This window comes from Aquarana catesbeiana, linkage group LG07, assembly GCF_042186555.1.
Source record: "Aquarana catesbeiana isolate 2022-GZ linkage group LG07, ASM4218655v1, whole genome shotgun sequence".
NCBI classification, from domain to species: domain Eukaryota; kingdom Metazoa; phylum Chordata; class Amphibia; order Anura; family Ranidae; genus Aquarana; species Aquarana catesbeiana.
This window is the reverse complement of record NC_133330.1, coordinates 319,766,326-319,793,944: the sequence shown is the minus strand read 5'-3', so window position 1 is coordinate 319,793,944 and position 27,619 is coordinate 319,766,326. Positions and strand designations below refer to the sequence as shown.

The following is a 27,619-nucleotide window of genomic DNA, read 5'->3' as shown; positions in this document are numbered from 1 at the left end:
TGCAAATGGGCATTGTTGACCCTCTTTTCCACTTACAGTAGCTGCGCATTTCTCACCCTAGGCTTATACTCGAGTCAGTTTTTTGTGGTAAAATTAGGTGCCTTGGCTTATATTCGGGTCGACTTATACTCCAGTATATACGGTATATACACTATATTACCAAAAGTATTGGGACACCTGCCTTTACACGGACATGAACTTTACTAGCATCCCAGTCTTAGTCCGTAGGATTCAACATTCAGTTGTCGCGCTAATCAATATAGCAATCTTGAAATAAAATAAATATTATGTGTACAAATACATAATGCGTAAATTAGCTCTGCATGGAAGTGTGAATAATATGTAGAAAGATATATAACAATAAGGAAGGGCAATTAAGGAAAAATCGACATAAATTCTACATAGTCCACATAAATTCATATATGGCAAAACTTTCATGTGTGTGAACCAATATAAATTTACAAAAGTATAGGTGCAAAAAATAAAACAATTAAGTATAGAATTCGGGAATATATACTTCCCCAAGGAATATTAAAGTGCAAGAAATCAACAATAAAGTGTATAGTTCCAGTGTAGTAAGCGCTAAGTCCAATTCCCAGATGCAAAAGGAAAGGCCAAGGAGGCAGGAGAAAAAACGTTGAAGGATGGGGGTTACAGGTAGATTCCACCACCACCAAGGGGACGAGGGGTGAGCCTCTCCTTGGAGTATGCACCCAAAAGAAGATGAGGACCCTTACCAGATGCGGTGGACCTCCTATCAGAAGCGAAGTCGTTATCGCCTGCAGATACAGCCCTCTGTGGGGTCTCTGGTCAGTCCAAGATGGCCGAAATTCAGAATTCCCAGCGTCCTTCATCCTCCGTGCGTCCTTTCGTTGTCCCGTGTGTGTGGGGGGGCTCTCCCTCTGGTGAGTGCCAATGCACTCTCCCGGGCCGGAACAGGCCATATAAAAATAGAAAAGGGACTCCATAATAGGTTTATTAAAAAATTCAAGGTATTAATACAAAAAATGTAAAAAATATTGCCAGCAAACAAACTCCAAAACGAACGCCCGTGCTTCCGGGGTCACGTGGAGTGTGGTGTCGTCAATGCGTAGTCCCGCCCTGACATGTTTTCTCACACATGACGTTCTCAAAGGGCACGCTGAAGGGAACTCTTCAGCATACCAAGACATTTTGGATAATTTCATGCTCCCAACTTTGTGGGAACAGTTTGGGGATGGCCCCTTCCTGTTCCAACATGACTGTGCACCAGTGCACAAAGCAAGGTCCATAAAGACATGGATGAGCGAGTTTGGGGACATGGATGAGCAAGAACTTGACTGGCCTTTCTGAACCCGATAGAACACCTTTGGGATGAATTAGAGCAGAGGCTGCGAGCCAGGCCTTCTCGTCCACATCAGTGCCTGACCTCAAAAATGCGCTTATGGAGGAATGGTCAAACAATCCCATAGACCCACTCCTAAACCTTGTGGACAGCCTTCCCAGAAAAGTTGAAGCTGTTATAGCTGCAAAGGTTGGGCCAACTCAATATTGAACCCTACGGACTAAGACTAGAATACCATTAAAGTTCATGTGCGTGTAAAGGCAGGCGTCCCAATACCTTTGGTAATATAGTGTATGTGTGGCTTTCACTTGTGGATGGTAGAGTGTGGGTCAGAGGTGTAACAAGGACCTTAAGGGCCTCAGTGCAAGTGGCCTTCACTTCTGTCGCAGGGCCCTTTATAAGCGTTCACACTTACTAAAACTGGTGCACACAGAATCTCGGGCCAGCTCTGCATAGTAACCAATCAGTTTCTAGGTTTACTTGTTGAAGCTTAATTGAAAAAGCTGAAGTTAGAAGCGGATTGATTACTATGTACAGCTGCACCAAATTCTGTGTGCACTAGGTTTAGTAAATCTCCCCCATAAAGTTACATGGCAAGTCAAAACACATTCATTTCAATGTGCGCCGTCTTAATCAATGTGACTCAAGTAGCAGCACCCAAAAAAAAAGGTTCTTGCAATACTTTTCTGTGACTTTGGTATGATTTGAGTGCCTTAGACTGCAATGGTAAATCACAAAAGTTGCATGCAAGTTGCAAGGAAATCGCTAGGAAATTGAAAGCAAGTCAGGACTTTAGGGTCACAGCACTGTGAACTGAGCCTTTTGGTCCTGCAGTGAGACCCTTTTACATGTCCTGCAGCGGGCCCCCTTCCTGCATTTACCACCATGAGGCCTTCCCCCATGGTGCTGGAACGCCAGGGCCTGGTCGCAAGTGTCCCTCCTAGTTCCACCAATGGTATAGGTCTTTGGATCCACATTGAAGTCTAGGTGGATGCCTTGCGAGGGGGGGGGGGGGGGGTCTCTCTTCAGGACAGCCCCTTACCTACCAATAGTACTAATTGGTCAGCTTTGGCTGATCATAAGGAAAAGGGTCCCCCGGGCCTCTTGGCTAGGTGGACCTGAGTATGTCCTACCCTGTCAGGAGTCTTGCATCCTGGTGGTCCAGGAGGGGTCCTTCCTCTTCGGAAGGGGACCATGTGACACACCCTAAGTACACTTTTTTGTTTTTTTTTCTTTATTTTTATTATATTTTTCTACAAGGTATGTAATAGAAATAAGGATGACATGTCCTCTTTATTGAGAGATCAGAGGTCAAACAGAGTCTCAAATCTCTCATTTACCTTTAAAAGCAAAATTTAAAAAATTTACTTTTGCTTTTAAAAAAAAAATTATGCACTATGGCCCAGGAACCAGAAGTGATGTCAGATGTCGCTCTGGTCCTCCAAGTGCATAGAGATAACTGGCGGCCATCTTGGTCTCACCTTTCTCCATACCCAGCTAACAGCTGCATCGGATCGCTCCTGGGCTTCACCGATCCGCTAGGGAACCACTTTTATCCTACAGAGAATTTGGCTATAGTTAAAAAAATAAATAAATACTGGGGTTATGGCAGCTAGCTTGTCACATCAAAGTAAGGATTTTTTTTTATTATGTGGGGGTCCCCCAAGGCTCTGTTCTTGGGCCCCTTCTCTTCTCTATCTACACCTCCTCCCTTGGTCACTTGATAACCGCCCACGGCTTCCAATACCACTTATATTCCAACGACACCCAAATCTACTGTCTACTCCTCACCTCACTCCTTCAGTCTCCTCTCGCATTACTAACTGACATATCATCATGGATGTCGTACCACTTCCTTAAGCTAAATCTCTCTAAAACTGAGCTATTAATTTTCCCCCCCGCCCTCCTGTGCCCCCCTCCATGACTTTTCCATCAAAATCAACAATGCAAACATCAGTCCCTCCCCTCACGCCAGGGTACTCGGTGTAATCCTAGACTCTGACTTGTCATTTCAGCCCCAAGTCCATTCGTAGTCAAAAGTCTGTAGCGTTCACCTCCGTAACATCTCTAAAATTCACCCCTTTTTAACAAATGAAACCACCAAGCTCCTCATTCACTCCCTTGTTATCTCTTGCCTTGACTATTGCAACTCCCTTCTCATTGGCCTACCTCTTCATAGGCTCCTCCCCTCTTCAGTCTATCATGAATGCTGCTACCAGACTTATCCACCTTACCAACCGCTCAGTGTCTGCCAACCCTCTCCTCCAATCCCTACACTGGCTCCCAATCACTTAGCGAATTAAATTCAAAATACTAACCACAACATACAAAGCCATTCACAACTCTGCCCCGAGCTACATCACCAATCTTGTCCCCAGATACCACCCAAATGGTCCTCTCCGCTCTTCTCAAGACCTCCTACTCTCCAGCTTTCTCATCTCCTCCTCTCATGCTCGTCTCCAGGATTTCTCCAGAGCCTCTCCCATCCTCTGGAACTCGCTACCTCCACCTGTCCGGCTATCCCCTACTCTTGCTACCTTCAGGCAATCCCTGAAAACTCATCTCTTCAGGAAAACCTATCCAACTGATCTTCTACCACTGCCATCAGCTCATTCCCCACAGTTACAACCTTTTGTACCACCTGCCCCACCCTATTAGATTGTAAGCTCTTCTGAGCAGGGCCCTCTTAATCCTCCTGTATTTTATTTTATTATAACTGTATTGTGTCCTCTTTATATTGTAAAGCGCTGCGTAAACTGTTGGCGCTATATAAATCCTGTATAATAATAATAAGTATGGGCCGGTCGGCAAGTGGTTACATTTGAACAGTAACTGGAACAGTCCATTGTCTTCCCAGGACTGGCTGGAGCTGAGGCCTGTTTTTAAAAACGTTCCTAGAATTCCACTTTAAGAGAAGAAAAGGCAAATCTATGATCCCATACAATTTTCTAAAATGCAACAAACTCCTGCATAATGTTTGTTTAGTCTCTAACAGGTACCATAAGTAATCACTGAAATGCGTAGGTTAATCAGTACTCAATTACCAACCACAAACTGCATAATTGGTTTCACTCGATGAGTATGTAGATTAATTCATCACAATTTAATACATTTTGCTTTTCCCATCTCCGGGGACAGTAATCCCGCCTTTTGCAGATGAGTAGGGCTGATGAGCTATTTACAAAGCTTTTAAAAGGCAAACTGGGCGGATTCTTTTGTAGCTAGAGAAGCGTCTGACCCTAGTGGTTGGAATGGAGAAATGCTATATATTTTTTTAATTTTAAAGTGGTATTAAACACAAAAGCAAACATTTATTATATTGCAGCTTGCCAATTCTTACATGTGAGGTCTACATTAAATTGATCTGGCCAGTAAGTCTGTTGTTTTTCAACAGAATAAGCTGTTCTGCAGATGTAGCAGAGGGTTGAGACAAACCATTTACCACTGACAGAATTGCTTACAGTGATCAACTTTTATTTACAAAGCCTTGAAAAAGTATTAATACCCCTTGAAATTTTCCACATTTTGTCATGTTACAACCAAAAACGTAAATGTATTTTATTGGGATTTTATGTGATAGACCAACACAAAGTGGCACATAATTGTGAAGTGGAAGAAGGAAAATGACATTTTTTTTACAAATAAATATCTAAAAAAAAGTGCAGCATGAATTTGTATTCAGCCCCCTTTCTAGTGGAACCAATTGCTTTCAGAAGTCACCTAATTAGTAAATAGAGTCTACCTGTGTTTAATTTAATCTCAGTATAAATACAGCTGTTCTGTGAAGCCCTCAGAGGTTTGTTAGAGAACCTTAGTGAACAAACAGCATCATGACGGCCAAGGAACACACCAGACAGGTCAGGGATAAAGTTGTGGAGAAGTTTAAAACAGGGTTAGGTTATGAAAAAATATCCCAAGCTTTGAGTATCTCACTGAGCACTGTTCAATCCATCATCCGAAAATAGAAAGAGTATGGCACAACTGCAAACCTACCAAGACATGGCCGTCCACCTAAACTGACAGACCAGGAGAGCATTCATCAGAGAAGCAGCCAAGAGGCCCATGGTAACTCTGAAGGAGCTGCAGAGATCCACAGCTCAGGTGGGAGAATCTGTCCACAGGACAACTATTTGTTGTGTACTCCACAAATCTGGCCTTTATGGAAGAGTGGAAAGAAGAAAGCCATTGTTGAAAGAAAGACATAAGATGTCCCATTTACAGTTTGCACATCACCCTGAACACACCATCCCCACAGTGAAACATGGTGGTGGCAGCATCATGTTGTGAGGATGCTTTTCTTCAGCAGGGACAGGGAAGTGAAAATTCTATTGGCTATCATTCAAACTGCTCTGGTTGCAATACTTGCCTCTTCTTCAATACATCACCTCTTCTGCTTCTCCCCGCAGACCCACCTGCTCACCGATCCAGCAATGGTGTTCTTCTGGGGTGGTTCAACCAACCTTCCATGAGCCAATAGTGTCAGTGGCCCCTCCCCTGCCCTGGACTACCAAGAGAATGTGGCTTAGAATGGCGCCATGTCATTACATGTAACCCAAATTAACATAAAAAAGTGCTTAACAGCGTACCTTCCAACTTTTTGAGATGGGAACGAGGGACACCTACTGTACTAGCAAAAGCATGTAGGCCTAGGACACACCCCCTACCACACCCCCTTAAAGGAGAATTATATTAAAAAATGATTGTTTAAACACACAAGTGTTATTTTTTTTACCACTACTATTCCTTTATATTGGCTTTTGAAATTTACAAAAGCAGCAATTTCTAAATTGAATGAAAGGTTTAGCGCTGGTAAACACTTTTTGAAAGATAAAAAGTGCATTTTACAACTATATAGATCAGACCAAAATGAGGGACAAATGGGGTGTAAAGAGGGACAAGGGGGCTTTGTTCCAAATCAGGGACAGTCCCTCGAAATCAGGGACAGTTGGGAGCTATGTTAGTAGTCAAAAAAGCTGTATGCAATAGGCATAGACATACATTACACTCATAAAGAAATAATAATGAAAATTGAGAGCTGCAATTTTCATTATTATCTCATTACATGTTACCACTCTCCACAGCATTCAGGATCCACCCAACGCCAGCAAAATAAGAGAGTGAAGAGGACCTGTGAGATCATTGGACTGGACAGTATGTCCCAGTGACATTTTTTTTCTAGTTTTGGATAGCGTGGGAAACGGTTAGAACCACAGCCAGGTTTTACTAATATCTGGGGCTTCATTATTATGATGATATCTCCTCACTTCCTGTTGTATGAAGGAAGGTCTCCCTGTGACCGCACATCTGAACAATCCCATCAATCGATAGTATGTAGCAACCTCAGCCTAGATTCCTAACCAGGCCATGTCCCCAAAGTGTTTCGCTCTGCCCCTTGGAGCTTATCATAATAACTTCCTGTTATTATATTTTATCAGATAGAAAGTAAGTAAAAATATTGTAGAGGCTGACTTGTAAAAATCAGTTACTTAGTGCGCGGAGTCGAGTGCTGTCTTCCCACAGCCGGTTCTTCTTACCGCTGGAGGTCCCTGGCACCTCCATCTTGGAGATAGCCGGCTCCCCACTGCACTTCTCATGGTGCTTTTTGAATGGTCCTGCAGCCTGCTGGGGCAAGTGATGTTTCCCAGGAGGTTACAGGAGATGAAGGGAATAGGCAAGGGACGTCCCTCTCGCCTAGGCGAGGATTGCAGAAGTGGGAGCAGGTACTGATAAAAATCGGTACTCGTTCTTTCCCTCCTTCCAATAAATCCTGTAACTTTTGCCTCGTTTCCACTGACCGGATCGGTTCGGTACGGTACACTATTTTGAGTGTTTCCATTATGAAAGCGACCCATACAACTGAGCCATACCGCACCATTCATGGTCCTGCTACAGATGTGGGGCCATAGAAAATGGTACGGTACGATTAGGGCGGAGCTACTGGCATCACAAGATACATTCCACTGATTGGCGGACAGAAAAAATGTCAATGCTCACGTCAAAAGCATTTCTTCTAAACCCCGTATGGCCCCTGGCGGTCCGACTTGCAGTGGAAACGCTCACCTGAATAGGCCGGACCATTCTAACCCTTCCAAACTGTGCCGACCCGAACCGTTCCGCTCAGTGGAAACGAGGCATTAGTTACAGGCTGGAGGAGGAAGTGAACCAGTGTGACTTTAAGATAAAATTGTAACTTACGATTGGAAGTTATCAATCACACCTCTGTTTTCATCACATAATCTGATCGATCAAAACACGGTTATATTTTATCTCATTGCTGCCTTGGCAAATCAACTCAGTTTGATCTTACTGTGACCTAAATTTAAAATTTGGAGTACCGCCCAAGCCAGAGGGAAGACTTCCTTTTGATCATAGGACTTTGGAAAGTATATAGAGAGGAGCGCCTGGTATCAGGGCTTTTGAAGAAGCGGGAGTCACTGTCCCCCCGAAACGGGAGTCACTGTTCCCCCGAAATGCATCGGCTTGATTTCACATGTTGCTACCTTCAATAAACACCTTACAAACCCCCTTTCAAACTCACATTTAGTGATACCAGGAGCTCCTCTCTATCTACTTTCCAAGGTTACATGCAGAATGAACTATAAGGCTGTATCTAAGGCAGCAGCCCGGGCACTAATAGGGCCCACTACCACCTCCTTTAAAGTTGGGCACAGATCTTTGGAAGAGAACCTTGCCTACCCATCCACATCATTGTCTATAGACAGTGATCAATCCAGGCAGTCCAGTGCGGTCTCCAACCTTAAAGAGCCACTTTTGATCTCCTGTGTTCATCCAAGACGGCACATGCAATGGGGTAAGATGGATGCCACACTCACAACCAGCCCATGTGAGATAAAGATAAGGAACGTCCTCAGCCTATGCTTCTCCACAAAGCACACCCCGGTGTACAGGCCAAAAAGCAGCAGGGAACAAACCAAGCCCCTGCTGCTTTTCGGCCCGTACACCGGGGCGTGGTTTATGTAGAAGCATAGGCTGAGGCTGTTTCTTCTGTTCATCTCACATGGGCTAGCTGGGAATGCGGTGTCCATCTTACCTTAGTTTGAACTTAAACAAGTCGGACTATATAGGCCAGACAAGAAGCCTTGAATAAAAAATGAATATATGTACATTACATTGCAATACCAACACTTAGCTTGCTGTTTGGGACCTCAGCACCACAGCATACAGCATATACGGCCCCCCCGGGAGGGCGGCCTTATGTCCCACCAAGCAAGCTAAGTGTTGGTATTGCAATGTAATGTACATATATGATTTTTTTGAATCTTAACTACTGTTGTTGTTCCTTAGAGGATTACTGTTCTATACTTATGCGTCCTGATGAAGCTTAACTTCGGTGAAATGGGTTGACACATGAGGATCTCTCTTTCATTGGACTTATCAAGCAAGAGCCTTATCATTGTTTCATGTAAAGTTGATCAATTAAGCACCATGGTAGTTGTTTTTATGGAATTTTCTGTTTTTAATTATGTATAATAAAAATTAGAATTGTATTCAAGTCAGGCCTATATAGTCTGACTTTTTCTATTGTTTTGGTTCATATATACGCTATAGATGATGGCCTTGAGTGTCACGCCAATATATATTTGAACTTAATCAAGTCTAAATTGATCAGAAGGGAAGTTGCAGCTTATTCGATTGTTTGCATTATCAATCATTTTGATTGAATTGGAAAATAATAAAAATCGATCAGAAAATAAAAAATGGATCAGATAATGAAATGGAAGTGTTTATGGCCTCCATTAGGCTAAAGTTTTACATTTAAAATTCTACAATATAAAAATGCTTGACTTTAATCAATGCTCCCCGATGCCTATGCTTGTTTTTTTTTCTGATACCCGTATACCCTTCACCGAAAGACCAGCAGAAAAAAAGGCCAAGAAAATAAAAAAAGTTTCCTCTGCAATGTGGTTTGAGAAAAAAAAACACTAAATTGTATTAAGAGAGGAGAATGAAAACATAAGACAGAAGCGGGGGAGTCTTCATGTAATATACTAAAGTCTGTTTTATGTTTGCTTGATGGGATTGTCTCAGTATGGGGGCATTCAAATCAACAGAGGCTTGTCACTTTTTCACGTCACCTGTTGCGAGAGCCTCTGCCGCATTAATATCTATCAAGTAAATCGTCGTGGCAAACAAATAAAGGAAGAGAGAATCGCGAATAACTTCGCCGTCAGGAATTAGAAATACAGCTTACCAAAGTGACTGATGACTTTTCATTACGCCATTTTACCATTTAATTCTCGTTGTTTTAAATGAAGTTCCCAAAATAGGCCGGTTTATACCTGCGTAATGCGATTTTCTGCCAATTTTCGCTGAATATTTGGCGAGGAGACAGGGAGAGGACGCAGAAGGGATAATTACTTTTTTTGTGTTAAGAGGGATGTTGAAATCTGTCCAAACACAAAGCAAATAATCCAGCTCATCGCTAAGTCTTTGTCTGCTCTGTCCGTGTGCGGTGCCGAGGATGCCAATCTCCTTGTACATGAGTTGAGGCTCTAACACTCTGTTGTGCAAGAGGCTTAAAATTAACCAGGGAGGGCAAGCATATGGGAACGGCCATTGCTGGAATTTTTTAAAAGTGTATCTGAACCCAAAAGTGAAAATGTAGAATATTGCAGATTACTAGTGTATGGGGTGGTGGCTGGATTTGCTTTCCTTTCTCAAGGTTCTTCTGCTTTATTTTCACCTTGTAATTCTGAAAATAACACACATCCGGTGCCTAGGTAGCTACATCATTCCTCCACTGTATTAATGGAGAAAGCCATGATTGTCACGTTATAGTTAAAGAGAAGGTAAAAAAAAAAAAAAAAAAAACAGTTGGTGGCTCGAACGTTAGAGGTGCTCATTGGGATGTGTATTGCAGGACGTCTAAAGATGGCTTGGAGTCATCGTATTTGAAGAACATCAAGTTACTTTACTTCACCAAAATTTATGTTTAATTTTTTTACATTATTTTAGAATAAAGCAATTTTATGTTGGTCAAATATTATGGCTCTGATCCATCTTTAGGCACAGGCACACTACAAGACACATCCCCAATGGGCACCTCTACGGTTTTCTTAACCTTCTCTTGAACTATAACATGACAATTATGGCTTCCTATAAGACACATTCCAGCTGGTGCTTCTATAGCTTGAACCACCATTGGTGTTTGTATGTCTTCCCTCTAACAATAGGCACGCTCTCCCCCTGATGTCCCCTCTGAGGACCAAAGACCAGGATTCTTGAAGCACCGAGAGTGACCAACTGCATCCTGCATGGAGATAAGAGTATTCTCCACTTGCGCTCATGGATGATTGGGCATTCCACCCAGTTGGGTTACTGCAGCCTCAATGAAGCAGATTATTATGTTTATTATTTCTACCTTAATCAGCACACTTGGAATTAATATTTTAGTAAATACTTACATCATAAGGGCTCTCTCGCCTCTCCTCTTATTTTTCCAGTGGACACCCTGGGTTTTCTTTTGGGCCCATACCGTGCCCCTGCTCACAAGAAGGTACTAGGTTTGTGGATTTCACTATGGCAGGGCCATCTTCTACAGTGATTTCCAGCTGGAAGCTGGAAATCACTGTATGCAATCCAAAAATTCCTGGAGCTCAGCATGAAATGTTTAATAATAATAATAATAATAATATGATGACGGAAAACATCAGAAAAACATCAGATTACTAGTTTACCTTTTTCAAAATATGCATATGGCTATTTCCTTTTCTGGCCACTTTTAGGAAATCCCTGAAAACTCATCTTATTAGGGAAGCCTAGACCCCCTCCACTTAACCACTGAACATTTAATTCTTCCATCAGCTCATTCCTCACAGTTATTACGTTTTGTACCACTTGCCCCACCCTATTAGACTGTAAGCTCTTATGAGCAGGACCCTCTTAACCCTCTTGTTACATAGTTACATAGTTAGTGAGGTTGAAAAAACGACACCAGTCCATCCAGTTCCATCCAGTTCAACCTGTGATGTGTGTGTTTATGTCAATAGTACATCGTATACCCTGTACATTTTCTTACCACTCTGACAGCAAAGATCCGTCTACGCAGTTTAGGGTTAAACCGATTCTCTTCCAGTTTTGGTGAATGGCTGGGTGTCTTTTTAAATTCCCTTTCACTGATTAGTTTTTTAACCTATGCTAGGGTGACCAGTATGGTATTTGTACATTGATATCATATCCCCTCTCAAGCATCTCTCGAAAGAGAATGCTTGTAGTTTTTTGCATGCTTTGCTGAGCCTATCATCTATTAGGACCCCCAGGTCCTTTGCCATTCTAGATTCCCCCAGAGACTCTCCCGCTTGCGCTCGTATTTTTGGCACCAAAATGCATTACCTTACATTGTTCAACATTAAACCTAATTTTCCATGTAGTTGCCCACCCCATTATTTTGTTTAGGTCTTCTTGCAAGGTTTCCACATCCTGTGTAGAAGTTATTGCCCTGCTTAACTTGGTATTGTCTGCAAATACTGAGATTGAGCTGTTTATTCCATCCTCTAGATCGTTTTATTGTATTGTAACTGTACTGTCATCCTTTCTGTTTTAAAGTGCTGCGCAAACTGTTGGTGCTATATAAATCCTGTATAATGATAATAATAATAATGAAAGAAAGGCAATAAAATACAGTTTTATGGTGAAAATGAGCTTATATATATTCAGTAATTTTCCTTATGACCTCTAACCTGAACTGGATATATTCAACAAATAAACATGCACAAGATGGTAATGGCCTAATGGCCTAAAATATACATCTTTAGGTAATTTGTTTCAGGTATTCCCCTTTGACCTCTTCACGCCAGCATCTCCTGGCCCTTTAAGAGGTTTATGACACCAGAAATGGGGTGGGGCGTAAGCGCACTTGACCGCCGTGATTGGCTGTTACGGTGGTCACAGGATCTGAAAGCTCCCGATTGCAAGCAGCGATCAGCTAGGTGCCAGTAACTGTGTCGGAAGCATGCACCGTTGAATTACCGTGAGTCATGTCAACATGTGCAGTGAGCTGCGGTGTTATTCATTGGGAATGGCATCCCAATGCACTGTATAGTAAATGGCAACTCAAAAAGCAGGGCAGCATAGTGCAACACACATGCAGTGTGCTGCAGTATGGTGCAACAGGTAATAAGGTGCATGTATATCCACTGGTCTGTTCGGGTGCATTGGGAGTACATTCATAATGACTGGGTTGCCATAACACAAACACATTAACCTTCCTAGAAATGTCTGAATGAACCCTTTGTGTTGGGGGAAGACTAAATATACAAATACAGCAATTTTTAAGACTCCGGGACTTCTCCCGAGCCTCTCCCACCCTCAGGACTCCCTGCCCAATCTCTCTAACTATCCCTTACTCTATTTATCTTCAGGCAATGCCTGAAAAACCTTCTCTTTAGAGAAGCCTATCCTGCCCCCACCTAACAACAAAGCTTTTATTTTATCCATCAGCTCATCCCCCACAGTTTCCCCCTTTTGCATCACGTGACTCTCCATTCTAGATTGTAAGCTCTGACTGCCTTCATTTTTTAAAGTGCTGCACAAACTGTTGGCGCTATCTAAATCATGACCCCTGATGACGTCATGTGATGAAACGCGTAGGGAGAGAGCCACGTACAAACTCTACCATGAACGCACGATCGATCATCGGCCACTCTTATTAGGGGGGTCACATATGTTGGGGTAAGCACATCATGTGCTTGGTTGGTGACACTACTTTACGAAACGGCCTGTGGGACTGTCGTCTTGATTAACCATTTTGAATCCTTCTTATTTTGGACTTCTTAATTGTTTCTTCTCCTTAGTTGGAATCACTGATTTCATTTCATCACTTATCAATGTGGTTTGATTATTCACAAATTTCTGATTGTTTGTTAACTTTAAGCACTGCACTGTTTGTATATTGATTTCTCTAATGTCTGGTATCATGGCATAGTGCAGAGCAGCTGTCCATATATTTCACATTTAGCACTTTCTAGTGCAGATTTACGTTGTTTAGCTATAAAAATCCCGTATTATAATAATAATAATAATAATAATAATTGACATGTAGTTAGTGAAGGAAGGTTTGAGTTGGGTATTTATTTTTGTCTGTGACCCCATTGAAGATTGATTTCCCCCACATATATGCCAAAACTCACCAATGGTAATTGATTTCATGGCTATTTTTTTTTTTTAGTAAGCTTTGCAATCTTTCCAGACACTTAGCCCCTTTATTTAGTGATTTTATTTTGACCCAAAAACATAAATCTCGATCTATTTTATGGTTAGCAGAGGACCACAGCTTGTGTCTCACACCTTGATGATTTCACTGTTTCATACTAAATAGGATACAGCTTTGTAAATTAAATAGCTGCCCCACAATGTAGCTCCCATCTTTACTCATATCTGATCCCAAACATCAGCTAATGACCAACGAAATGACCAAGACAACACAATAGTACACCAGAGTGTTAAAGACCCGGTGTTTTGTAAAGGGGTGGTGAAATAATCAACTTTGTATATAGTACTTTATACCTATCTTGTCCCATTAAGCCTATATTTGAACTATCCACCATGGCCAATGACAACTAATTCAGATGCGCCATGTGGTTAAAAAAATAGGTAATATCTGACTTTTAATATTGTTTTCCAAAACGTGTTTTTAAAGTGCATGCTCTCTTATGATGCACAGATCAGTAAGAAATTTGACTTGGTATGGAGGAGAAACTGTAGAGAAATTGTAAATGAAATTGTATGAGCATTCCATAAACAACATTGGAAACTTCACTTACAGTTTCCTATACAGATTCCCATTCAAAAGTGACCTGTTGGCCTTTTGTGTCTAAAGCTGGCCATACATCAGTAGAATTTAGTTGGAACGTTCATGCCGAAATTCAGAAAAAAAAATTTAATCACAGCATTCAATATCATTATGGACTTGGCAATTTACACATGAAAACCCAGAAAAAATTGTCTGATTGAAATGCCAATGTTTTGAATTCTACATCTGATTTTGGGATGTGTATGCACATTACAATAAATGTGACTTTTTTTTTTTTTTTAACAAAAACCACATTCATAGTTCGAATTTTGTTTGTTGCAGAAAAAAGTCCATTCTTCAAGTTTGCATTTCCTCATCATTACAGTTAAAAACAATCGTTGATTTTCCCCTATTAACTATTAGAAAATAGAAAGAATATTCTGAAATAAATTCTACGGTTGTTTGGCCAGCTTCATCCACTTGAGGATACTTATGAGACCATTCTGCAGCCACGGCTAAACTAACAATTTTCTGATATCTACTGCTTAAATCTTTACACCTCATACAAATATAACAGTAGAAAATACATTTGCATGTGTAATTTCACCCTCCATTACGTACAATGTTCACATTTGTAAAGAAAAAAGGCAAACTTAGGCATTAAAGGATCATTCCACCCGACACTAATATCTTGCTGGTGAACACAATCACCAACTGGCTTCATATACACTATATAGCCAAAGGTGTGTGGATAGGGATTAGGATCGGGTTTGTCACTATCATAGGCTTAAAGAGAATTCTATAGGTTTGAGATGCACGGTCCTGGCAAATTTTTGTGCCAAAACTAGGTGCCTACTCCCCCCGGAAAAAAAATTGCATGCCAAATGTGGCATGTAAGGGGACAAGGAGTGCTTAAAGTGGAAGTTCCACTTTTGGGTGGAACTCCGCTTTAATGTTGATAGAGCTTTTATTTTTGGGTAAACTGAGTTTTTCGCTGCTGCAAGTCTTCCCTTAAAAAAGTGGGAATTTGTTTCAAGGATGGTACTCTGGGGTTTTCATATCCTTTTATTTTATGCTCTATTTATGTTGATAAGTCCTTTTTAAATGTTGGGTGCTCGAAGCACTTGTTACTAACCATCTGTTCTTTAAGCTGCCTTTTTTACGGCATGCTGCTGCATCGTTTAAAAGGGAAAAAGAAAGTACAAGAACAGTGTGCACCTAAACCACCTCTCACATTATATTACTCAAATTCGACATACATTTAATAAATGAAAAGTTAGGCATATACCATTTAGGCCTATCTGTTGTATCCCCTGCTGTATGTTAATTATTGTATTAATTATCGTATTGTAAGGGATTCCCCTTTGACCTCTTCACGCCAGCGTCTCCTGGCCCTTTAAGAGGTTTATGACACCAGAAATGGGGTGGGGCATAAGAGTACGTGATTGGCTGCTACGGTGATCACAGGATCTGAAAGCTCCCGATTGCAAGCAGCCATCAGTTAGGTGCCAGTAACTGTGTCGGAAGTGCGCACTGCGTGCGCTCTCGACAGCTGTATGGACAGCAATTCACGCAAATATGCGGCTAAGTACCAGACGTCGAGAGGCTGCAAATTTGCATGTGGCTGGCTCCAAGGGGTAATGTTGTGATACATGAATTTCAAAAAAAATTTGGCAAATCAAACCTGGGCAGATTTGTCTATCACATTTTGTGGACAGCTGATCATCACATTTATATTTGCTTGTTGGACATTCCATCCATTCTTTTTAGGTTATAACATCTTCTACTTTCTACAAGATTTTGCACCGTGTCTGCGGGAATTTGTGCCCATTTAACCAAAAGAACATTTCTGAGGTCAGGTGTTGATGTTGTGTTAGAAGACTTGGTTTGGAAAAGGTGTTCCAATTCATCCTCAAGGTGTTTAATAGAGTTTAGGGGTTCTGTGCAGACCACTCAAGTTCTTCCACATGAAAGTCACCAAACCATGTCTTTATGGAGATGGCTTTGTGTGCCTGAATTTTAGAGGGGTGTCCATACTTTTGGCCATATAGTGTATGTCTTCAAGATTTCATTGGTGAGATTTTCTTGCAACAGTCATTTTACATCTTCTCAAATGCTATGGGCATTATGAGGGAGGCCAATGGTTTTCAATTGTGTGAAATTATGGAGAATTTATCAAGAGAGGCAAGACTCCATGGAGGAGGCAAGATCAGGAATATTATGCTACTGGAATCCCCCCAGAGCACATATAACAGTGGATGCCTTGCACCCTTGAATGTTCACCCCTGGCTGAAATATCATATTTGGGTGAACCGTGGACTGACCCTTTTATGCTATGGATAAGTTGACATGACGGATGGCACATGACATGACAAAGCAGAGAGAAAGTACCCAAACATACTTGAGTGTATGTGGACACTGACCTGAGCTGGTGACAGGACTAGTGGTGGAAGGTTCAATTATTTCTACAGTAGGGGAAGAGGAAAGAAAAACAAAACAAGAGGTTGGGTATTAATCACACACTATATGGAAGACAGACATAGAATGAGACAGGCAACATTCATGCAACAAACAGGGACAAAGACTGTTCATGAATATATATACCTTGACATAAGACACAAGTGACATAAATTTATGTCAAACCGTACCATAATGTCTGAGAAGTCCCCTCACCAGCAGCTGAAGGCTGAAGGCTTTTATCTCATTCTCTTTCTTTTATTATCTATTTGGATTTACAGTACAAGGGAAAAGAAAACCTGGACCAGTTGTGATAATTTAAGACTATTCGGAGTCCGCGGGCATATGACTACTCATCTCTAACTATTATAATTAAAGGATGGTTGAAGTTATTATAAATCCTACAGCCCTATTAATAACGCATAAACAGGCACCAACCTTACATATTACGAATAAGGGTTGCATTTAAAGTGTTTTTTATTTTTGTGTTTAAGATTGGATTGGAGTGGAGAGGGGTTTTCAACCTTAGGTTTTACTGCTGTCTCTGTCTCCCTATAGAAAGGAATATGATAGGAAATAGGATGGAAAAGGATATGATATAAGAGAGGGTATAGGATAGGAAATAGTATAGAATTTTATATAAGATAGCATACAATAAAATTGGATAGGATTAAGGAAAGAACACATGAGAATATGTAGGATAGGATACAAGAAAGAATATAGGATAGGCTATAGTATGGGTTAGAAAAGGATATGGGCACAGTGGCTTAATGGTTAGCACATCTGCCTTGCAGTTCTGAGAGTCCTTGGTTCCAATCCCAGCCAGGACACTATCTGCATGGAGTTTGTACACTATATTGTCAAAAGTATTGGGACGTCTGCCTTTACACGCACATGAACTTTAATGGCATCCCAGTCTTAGTCTGTAAGACTATTCAATATTGAGTTGGCCCACCCTTTGCAGCTATATCAGCTTTAACTCTTCTGGGAAGGCTGTCCACAAGATTTAGGAGTGTGTCTATGGGAATGTTTGACCTTTCTTCAATACTGAACCCTAAGGACTAAGACTTGGGTGCCATTAAAGTTCATGTGCGTGTAAAGGCAGGTGTCCCAATACTTTTGACAATATAGTGTATGTTCTCCCATTGTTTGTGTGGGATTTCTCCCCACACTCCAAAGCTGGTAGGGTATTTGACTCGTCTCTAAACTGGCCCTAGTATGTGTGTGTATATGTATGCATGTGTAATGAGGACCTTAGACTGTAAGCTCCCTGAGGGCAGGGACTTGAGTGAAGGTACAGTATATTAAGCTCTGCATAAATTGTTTAAGTTATATAAATATACTCTCTATATTTGTCCTTGTAATCATTGTAAAAATTTAAAAAGACATTGGCACTGTTTTAAAAATCTTGCTTACTTGCAGTGTTTTTCAATTGAATAAATTATTCTTTTTCACTTGCAATGTGCTTCTGAACTTGCTCGAAAGTTTGACTAATCGGTTCCCTAGCACAGTCCCCTCTCTCTTTGTCCTCTTCTGGGAGTCTGTAATTACTGTCCGTGTTGGCCCAGCTTCTCTGCCCCTCCCGTCACTTCCCTCCCTATGTACTGTATTTAGCCGAGGGAGGAGTGAGGTAAAATGTCATAGAGGTGCCACTTAGGTTAGAGTCTGCTGTTGACATCACAACCAAGATGGCCCAGCAGCAGTCTCAGGCTTTTGGATGTCTACACAAGGGAGACTTTTACAAGTGTATTTCTTTATTACAGGTACTTATTTAGCGTGGTCAATTTATGCAACACTTTACATACATATATTGTGCAGTCACATAAGTCCATGCCTTCAAGGAGTTTACAATCCAAGGTCCCTAATTCATGTTGATACACATACTAGGGCCAATGTTACCTAACAGCATGTTTCTGGAGTGTGGGAGGAAACTGGAGTGCCCAGAGGAAACCCACACAGGCACAGGGAGAACATGCAAACTCCAGGCAGGTACCGTCATGCTTGGGATTTGAACCAATGATCTTACTGCTGCTAGACAAAAGTGCTAACCACTTAGCCACTGTGTTACCCCAAGTTAACAACATGCACATCTAATCTCATGTGAATATTTTTGTTGAAATTAATGGTTTGGTGACAGGGTCTCTTTAAGGTGTCACCGGAACAGAAAAAGAGGAGAAATCAACCATTGAGGAGACTTGTTCTGGTAACATCTATCTAAGATGGCATTTCCCTCACTTCGGAGAGATTTTTTTTTTTGATCTTCAACGTTCCAATGCTTCACAGTGTCCAAGAACTGTTCCCTAATGTCTATCAATTAAAACAACCAGTTACCAATGCCTGCTTGGGTGATCAATCTCATTTTCAGCAGGGATGACATGCTCACATCAGTTGCTTGTGCTAGGTACAGAGCAGAAGTGGGTTCTTGTTGTGTGTACAACAGTGCCAGCCACTTGACCACCCTTTTAACATGTAAATCCCATGACCCAATTCACACCAATGCAGGCAGCCAAAGGGGTCTTCAGAATTGTAGACAGGCTGGGTGCCCCTACATGTACAGCAAGACCTGTAGGATGTCTTGCCAACCTCTCCCCTGGTGGCTGCTAATTAAAAGAGAAAGAGCCCTATGATGATGTCAAAGTGCTCAACATGCTTAGAATGAAAAAAATGGAGGACTGTAAGTGAAAAACCTTTATAATGTTTTGAAGGGAATGAGGAGGGAAATTTTTAACCTCCCTGGCGGTATGATTATTTCGGATTTTAGGTGCTGAAAGCAGTACAATTATTTTGCATGGAAATTTGGCGTTTTATATTGTAGGTCTGTAATTCTTAACAATAACACACTTAAATCTGTCCAAATAAGAGTCTAGTAGATATCCCGGGTATGATAAAGTTTGAAACACAAAAACATAAATTATAATATAATAAATAAAAATAAATAATTAAAAAAAATAAAAATAAATAGTAATAAAATACATTTCCCCACGATTCACTATCGCTCAATTATGCAAGTGTTCTAATTTACTATCGCTGTTTTCTAGCTGGTTTAAAGCCACTTTTGACGTAAAGGGACATTTTTTGGTTGCTATTGACAATCTCCAGTTTCCAGGCAGAAAGAACAGTATATATCATATAAAATTGCATGCAGGGCATGGGCCAAAGCACTGGGGACAAAAGGGATGAGAAATAATTTCATACAGTACTGTAATCTGTAAGATTACAGTACTGTATGTGTTATGATTTTTACTTTTTTTTTAATTTGCCGCCAGGCTCCGCCCCCCTGCGTCGCGACGCTCGTTAAGGAATTATAATGTTCCCAGCTCTCCTCCAAAGCTTCTCTCCCCATCAAACTACTGCCATAAGGATCACCTTATCAGCCAACATTTTAAGGACACTTTGCTGCTAGAAAACTTACTGCCTTCTTCCCAACAGTTCCCAGCAGTCTTCCCTGTATCTCCTGCTCTGGCTAATTAGGTAATTGCCACCCTTTATTGCTCTTGTCTCTTAAAATGTATGACTGGGTATTTAACAAATTGACCACCAAACATTCCTCTAAATCAGCCTTTTTCAACCTTTTAACAGAGCAACTGTTGAAATATTTTTCCAGTCTCAGGGAACCCCCTACTAACAATTATTATATCTGCAATTCACAGTACATTAGCGTGATGGTCACTGGGAAGAATGCCCCTTATATTTGTGGTCATTGGGAATGATCCCCCCACCTTGCAAATGGCTAAAAAAGATTATTGGTGTCAGTGATTACTTATCTGAGAGGCAGGAATTGCCCATTGCTCAAGGAACCCCTGGCAACCTCTGGAGGAACCCTAGGGCTCCATGGAGCCTTGGTTGACAAAGGCTACTCCACGAGCCATATACCAATATCGTTTTTTTCTTTTACCTTGCAGCATTGTTTTGCTGCTCAGAAATCAATATATGCACGTGGAATGGGACAGAGAAGAGTGGAAGATAAGTGGAATTCTGTAATCTAGTAGGTAGGGTTGAGAAAGCTGCTTGGGATCAGAGCCAGATTACATTCTGTGGAGGCCTCTAGGCAACCGAAACCTTGGGGCCTCCCTCACAGGTTTCTGGAAGTTTCTAGTGTGTGCGTCCTAGTGAAGCCTTTTTTTTAGCCTAGGTACCCTGGGGTGCCTTGAGGCTTCTTCTTTAGAGGTGCCTTGGCAAAATGCCAAAAAATGTATCAAAAAATTGTATACGAGTCAGCAGGTGGATGAAGCCCGCCTTTTAGTTACACAAAGCCACAGGTTTTCATTATGCATCATTACGACTTTCTAACAATCAATGATGTCATCAGTTAATAAGGAGGATGTTTATCGCCTCCACAGCATCCTTGTTTGACCCTCTTCTGCCTTTCTCCCCTAGCACTGGGATCACAATAGCTGACTGATGGAGAGAAATCGTAGGAGAAGAGAAACATTGGAATACTAGTCAGTACAAGTGTGCAAAAGTGTATTTGGTTTGGAAGAATAAATTACCTCTAACGTTGGGTTTCCTACATGTGTGGATGTTGCTGCATTATGTATAACTATTAGAATAATTTTTTACATTTTAGAATGGGGTGCCTCGAGACTGTCCATAATTTTAAAGGGTGCCTTGACTGAAAAGGGGTTGAGAAACATTGGTCTAGTGGGATAACATTGAACTAAGTAGTGTGCGTGTCAGTTGCTAGATGGAGATGACCATCACTAATGTACACGGACGTAGGTTGCACCAAAATGTTTTACAAACTGACAGCTGAAAGAAGATGAGTTTTTAAGAGACAAACAGTAATGTGAACCTAATGTCTATGGCTTACATACAGACAAATAAAAATTCCATAAAAATACGCCATAGTTTGTAAATGTTATCATTTTTGAGCAAACCAATCAATATACACTTATTGCAATTTTTTTTTACCAAAATATACATATTGGCCTAAATTGATGAAATTTTATTTTTTTTTTACTTTTTTTATTGGAGATGTATTATAGGAGAAAGTAAAAAAAATGTATATTTTTTTTTCAAAATTTATGCAATTTTATGATAATAGCGCAAAAAATAGAAACTGCAGAGGTGATCAAATACCACCAAAAGAAAGCTCTATTTGTGGGAAAATAAGAGCATTGATTTTATTTGGGTACAGCGTCACATGACCGCGCAATTATCAGTTAAAGTAACGCAGTGCTGTATCGCAGAAAAAATGGCCTGGTCATGGAGGGGGTAAAACCTTCCGGGGCTGAAGTGGTCAAGTTGGTATTGGGCATGCACGCTGATTGGACAGAGAGAGAGCCAATCTGCAGGTCACCCGAGATTGTTCCCCAAAGAGGCAGATCGCCATGTATGTAAACAAGGCAGATCGCCGTTCTGACTGGGGAGAACATAAGCTAAGCAGGAACAGGGATTTCTGTGTTCCCCCAGTCAGTCCATCCCCCACACAGTTAGCAAGCACCCCCTAGAAAGTGAACAATAAGTGAATAGCTTATTTGTCTTTTGTAAATGAAATCCATTTGGGTTGTCTTACTAAAGGCAAATAGACTCTGCACTTTGCAAAGTGAAGTAGCTTAGTAAATGAGGGGAAGCTCTGCTGACTTCCATCATCCAATCGTGTGCAAGCAAAAATGCTGTTTTTTTTTTCCTTGTATGTGATTGGGTATTCTTCACAAAGTGAAGCTTCATCTCATTTACTAAGCTCTGGAGCAACTGCACTTGTGGAGCGCAACTGCATTTTGCAAAGTGCACAGTCTATTTGCCTTTAGTAAATCAACCCCATTGTGTTGTCAGCTCAAATGGGAAGTTAGCATGTTAGATTTCTGGTAGATCAATGGGTATATTTCTGTACTCATAGTACTGTATATACTCAAGTATAAGCCAAGTTTTTCAGCACATTTTATTGTGCTGAAAGTGCCCCCCCTCGGCTTATACTCGAGTCACTACCATCTGGCTACCTGATCAGCCCGTGTGTAATGCTTAAATGGCAGCCGACCAGTGTACAAAAGCCACGCCTTCTCCTTGTCTTCGTCCGTGATAGGGGAACACTCAGTTTCCCAGCAGTGAGTCAGTTTTCAGTGTTCCGCTTATCATGGACGTCCTCATCCCACGGACGAGGATGAGAGGATGTCCGTGATAGGCGGAACACTGAACAATGACTGCTGGGAAACTGAGTGCTCAGCCTATCACGGACAAAGATGAGGAGGAGGCGCGGCTTTTGTACACTGGAATGGCCGCCGTCTGACTGCATCACACGGGCTGATCTGGTAGGCAGATCGGCACACTGAGGCTGCAATGGACACAGGGAAGGCATTCAATGGACACAGGGAGGTATGCAATGGACACAGGGAAGGCATTCAATGGACACAGGGAGGTATGCAATGGACACAGGGAGGTGTGCAATGGACACAGGGAGGTGTGCAATGGACACAGGGAGGAAATGCAATGGACACAGGGAGGTGTGCAATGGACACAGGGAGGTATGCAATGGACACAGGGAGGTATGCAATGGACACAGGGAGGTGTGCAATGGACACAGGGAGGTATGCAATGGACACAGGGAGGAAATGCAATGGACACAGGGAGGTATGCAATGGACACAGGGAGGTATGCAATGGACACAGGGAGGAAATGCAATGGACACAGGGAAGGCATTCAATGGACACAGGGAGGTATGCAATGGACACAGGGAGGTATGCAATGGACACAGGGAGGTATCAATGGACACAGGGAGGTATGCAATGGACACAGGGAGGTATCAATGGACACAGGGAGGAAATGCAATGGACACAGGGAGGAAATGCAATGGACACAGGGAGGTGTGCAATGGACACAGGGAGGTGTGCAATGGACACAGGGAAGTATGCAATGGACACAGGGAGGTGTGCAATGGACACAGGGAGGTGTGCAATGGACACAGGGAAGTATGCAATGGACACAGGGAGGTGTGCAATGGACACAGGGAGGTGTGCAATGGACACAGGGAGGTGTGCAATGGACACAGGGAAGTATGCAATGGACACAGGGAGGTGTGCAATGGACACAGGGAGGTATGCAATGGACACAGGGATGTGTGCAATGGACACAGGGAAGTATGCAATGGACACAGGGAGGTGTGCAATGGACACAGGGAAGTATGCAATGGACACAGGGAGGAAATGCAATGGACACAGGGAGGTATGCAATGGACACAGGGAGGAAATGCAATGGACACAGGGAGGTATGCAATGGACACAGGGAGGTATGCAATGGACACAGGGAGGTATGCAATGGACACAGGGAGGTATGCAATGGACACAGGGAGGTATGCAATGGACACAGGGAGGTGTGCAATGGACACAGGGAGGTGTGCAATGGACACAGGGAGGAAATGCAATGGACACAGGGAGGTGTGCAATGGACACAGGGAAGGCATTCAATGGACACAGGGAAGTATGCAATGGACACAGGGAGGTATGCAATGGACACAGGGAGGTATGCAATGGACACAGGGAGGTATGCAATGGACACAGGGAGGTATGCAATGGACACAGGGAGGTATGCAATGGACACAGGGAGGTATGCAATGGACACAGGGAGGTGTGCAATGGACACAGGGAGGTATGCAATGGACACAGGGAGGTGTGCAATGGACACAGGGAGGAAATGCAATGGACACAGGGAGGTATGCAATAGACACAGGGAAGGCATTCAATGGACACAGGGAAGTATGCAATGGACACAGGGAGGTATGCAATGGACACAGGGAGGTATGCAATGGACACAGGGAGGTATGCAATGGACACAGGGAGGTATGCAATGGACACAGGGAGGTGTGCAATAGACACAGGGAAGGCATTCAATGGACACAGGGAGGTGTGCAATGGACACAGGGAGGTATGCAATGGACACAGGGAGGTGTGCAATGGACACAGGGAGGAAATGCAATGGACACAGGGAGGTATGCAATAGACACAGGGAAGGCATTCAATGGACACAGGGAGGTATGCAATGGACACAGGGAGGTGTGCAATGGACACAGGGAGGTGTGCAATGGACACAGGGAGGAAATGCAATGGACACAGGGAAGGCATTCAATGAACACAGGGAGGTATGCAATAGACAAAGGGAAGGTATGCAATGGACACAGGGAGGCTGCAATGTAGACAGGGAGGCTGCAATGGACACAGGGAGGCTGCAATGGACACAGGGAGGCTGCAATGGAGACAGGGAGGCTGCAATGGACACAGGGAGGCATGCAGTTGCAGATGGGCATTGTTGACCCTCTTTTCCACTTACATTAGCTGCGCATTTCTCACCCAAGGCTTATACTCAAGTCAATAAGTTTTCCCAGTTTTTTGTGGTAAAAGTAGGTGCCTCGGCCTATAATCGGATCGACTTATACTTGAGTATATACGGTATTTTTTAAAGAGACAAAACATGGGGTCATGGACATACACTTTAACTAGTTAACAATCGCCGGCTGCTTATATACTGCGGTAGGGCGGCCTCTCTGCACCAGATAACGTACCTAGTACATGATCTGACACTTTACGGTCTGGGGCGCGCTGCCAACGACCTGCTTCCACTGTGATTATACACAGCAGGAGCCAAACAGCGGGTACCGCAAACTCAATGTCAGCTGGCACCCATTGATTGTAAACAAGGCAGATTGTCGTTCTGTCAGGTGGGAAGGCATTGATCCTGTGTTTCTGCTAAGCAGGAACACAGATCTTTGCTTTCTCCTAGTCAAAGCACCTCCCCCACAGTGAGTAAACACAACTTAGGCATACATTTAAGCCTTTGATCACCCCTGATGTTAACCCCTTCTCTGCCAGTGTCATTAGTACAGTGACGGTGCATATTTTTTAGCACTGATCACTGTATTAGTGTCACTGGTCACCAAAAAAGTGTCAAAAGTGTCAGTTAGTGTCCGATTTGTCTGCTGCAATATCACAGTCCCCCTATAAGCTGTTGATCGCCGACATAGTAAAAAAAAAAAAAAAAAAATATCCCATAGTTTGTAGACACTATAACATTTGCACAAACCAATCAATATACACTTATTGGGATTTTTTTTACCAAAAATATGTAGCAGAATACATATTGGCCCAAATTGAAGAAGAAATTAGATTTCTTACATTTTTTATTGGATACATTTTCTAGGAGAATGTAAAATATATACCGTATATATTTTTTTTTTCAAAATTGTTTGTAAAACTTTTTTTGTTTATAAAAACCAGAGAGGTGATTAAATACCACCAAAAGAAAGCTCTATTTTGTGGGGAAAAAAAAGGACAAAAATTTTATTTGGGTACAGCGTCGCACGACTGCGCAATTGTCAGTTAAAATAACGCAGTTCTGTATCGCAAAAAATGGCCTGGTCATGAAGGGGGGTAAATCTTCCAGAGCGGAAGTGGTTAAAGTAAAATTCCTGAAAAAACGTGACTAGCTAAAAAATGTCCCTTCCCTCCTCCTAACACCTATTCTGACTAACTTGTGTAAGAAAGATCTGTACGCTTACCTTTTTTTTTTTTTTTAGCCCGCTCCAGTCCGGTCATGTGATCTCCCCTGTGTCAGCCAGTGGCGCTGCAGGGGAGAGGAGAGACCGCTGACAATGGATGGACCGTAGAAGCGTATAGGTGACGTCACTACTCCTGGGCACTACTAGTCATTGTTTAACACTCTCTCCTCTCCCCAGCAGATGGCGCTGGATGACACAGGGAAGGTCACGTGACCGGACCAATGAAGCCTGAAAATGGTTAAAGCGGACCTTCAGCCATTTTTTCATCTTTCCATCTATTAAATCTTCTGCCCCTTGTTGTTTTAACTTTGGATAGTAAAACATTTTTTTCTGCTAGTAAACACCTTATACAGCCCACTCCCTGTTTCTTGTCTGGTCATTAGCCTAGGCTTATGATATCATGCACATTCTCTCTCTCACTCTCGTGAGAGTTTGCCAGGAAGGGAGGAGGAATGAGTCATAAGAGGGCCAATGAGAGCTGCAGAGCTGGAGGTGTGCCTCTGGGTGTCTGTGTAAATCCAGGAAGTAGACAGGCAGCAGCTTCAGCTGCCCACAGTTAAAATGGCTGCACCCAGACTCAGTGGAGGGAGATTTCTGCAGCATATTTGGCAAGTACAGAATAACAGTATATATAAAATAATATGCAAAGTGGTTGGAGGGAAGCTTCTGAATGGCAAAGATGTTTTTATTACAAATGATGTGAGCAGACTGCAGTTCCTCTTTAAGTATACAGATCTCTTTTAGGCTCGGTGCACACTCCTGCAACTTAGGATACGACTTGTGAGACCCAAAGTCGCATGCATCTCAATGGGAGCCATTCCAATTGACACTCCTGAAATCGCCGCTACTTCAGAAAAGGTTCCTGCACTACTTTGATCCAACGTTGACACATCTTCAATGCCAGAGAAAGTCAAAGTCTTATTAAAGTTGCACCGAAAATTGCGCAACTTTGGAGACAGCTAGTGTGAATCGGGCCTTAAAGGGGTTGTAAAGGCAGAAGTTTTTTTTATCTTAATGCATTCTATGCACTAAGACAAAAAAAAAACCCTTATGTGTGCATCAGCCCCCCCCCCCCTCCCAGCCCCCCTAATACTTACCTGAGCACCATCTCTATCCAGCGATGTTGCAGGAGTCGGCTGCCCGGGACTCTCCTTCCTCATTGGCTGAGACAGCGCCATTGGCTCCCGCTGCTGTCAATCAAAGTCAGTGAGCCAATGAGGAGAGAAAGGGCAGGGCCTAGCCATGGCTCTGTATCTGAATGGACACACGGAGCTGCAGCTTGGCTCGGGTGCCCCCCTTGAAAGCTGCTTGCTGTGGGGGCACTTGGCAGGAGGGAGGGGCCAGGACCCACGAAGAGGAGAATCCGGGCTGCTCTGTGCAAAACCAACTGCATAGGAGGTAAGTATAACATGTTTGTTATTTTTAAGCAAAAAAAAAAAAAAGACAAGACTGTAGTATCACTATAAACTGGTTAGGATAGGTGTTAGGAGGGTGCAATTTTATGCCTAGTTAGGTTTTACCTAATCTCTATTTTAACCCTTCTAGGACTGCATCCTCCTCCCATCATGCATCCCAGGCCAAACCGCGCTCTCTGGCGCCTTCT

The 27,619-nt window shown here is 42.4% G+C and overlaps 1 protein-coding gene across 4 annotated transcripts in view; it reads right to left on the bottom strand.

Annotated features, from left to right (window-relative positions):
- NEGR1 (neuronal growth regulator 1) overlaps positions 1-27,619 on the bottom strand; it is an 839,131-nt gene that overhangs the window by 119,393 nt on the left and 692,119 nt on the right. For 2 of the 4 annotated variants that reach the window (XM_073593743.1, XM_073593744.1), the window contains exon 7: positions 16,499-16,540. The exons of the other annotated variants lie outside the window; for them this stretch is intronic. In XM_073593743.1, the coding sequence (XP_073449844.1) occupies positions 16,499-16,540 (42 nt within the window). The remainder of the gene's footprint in view (positions 1-16,498; positions 16,541-27,619) is intronic. 4 annotated transcript variants of the gene reach the window in all.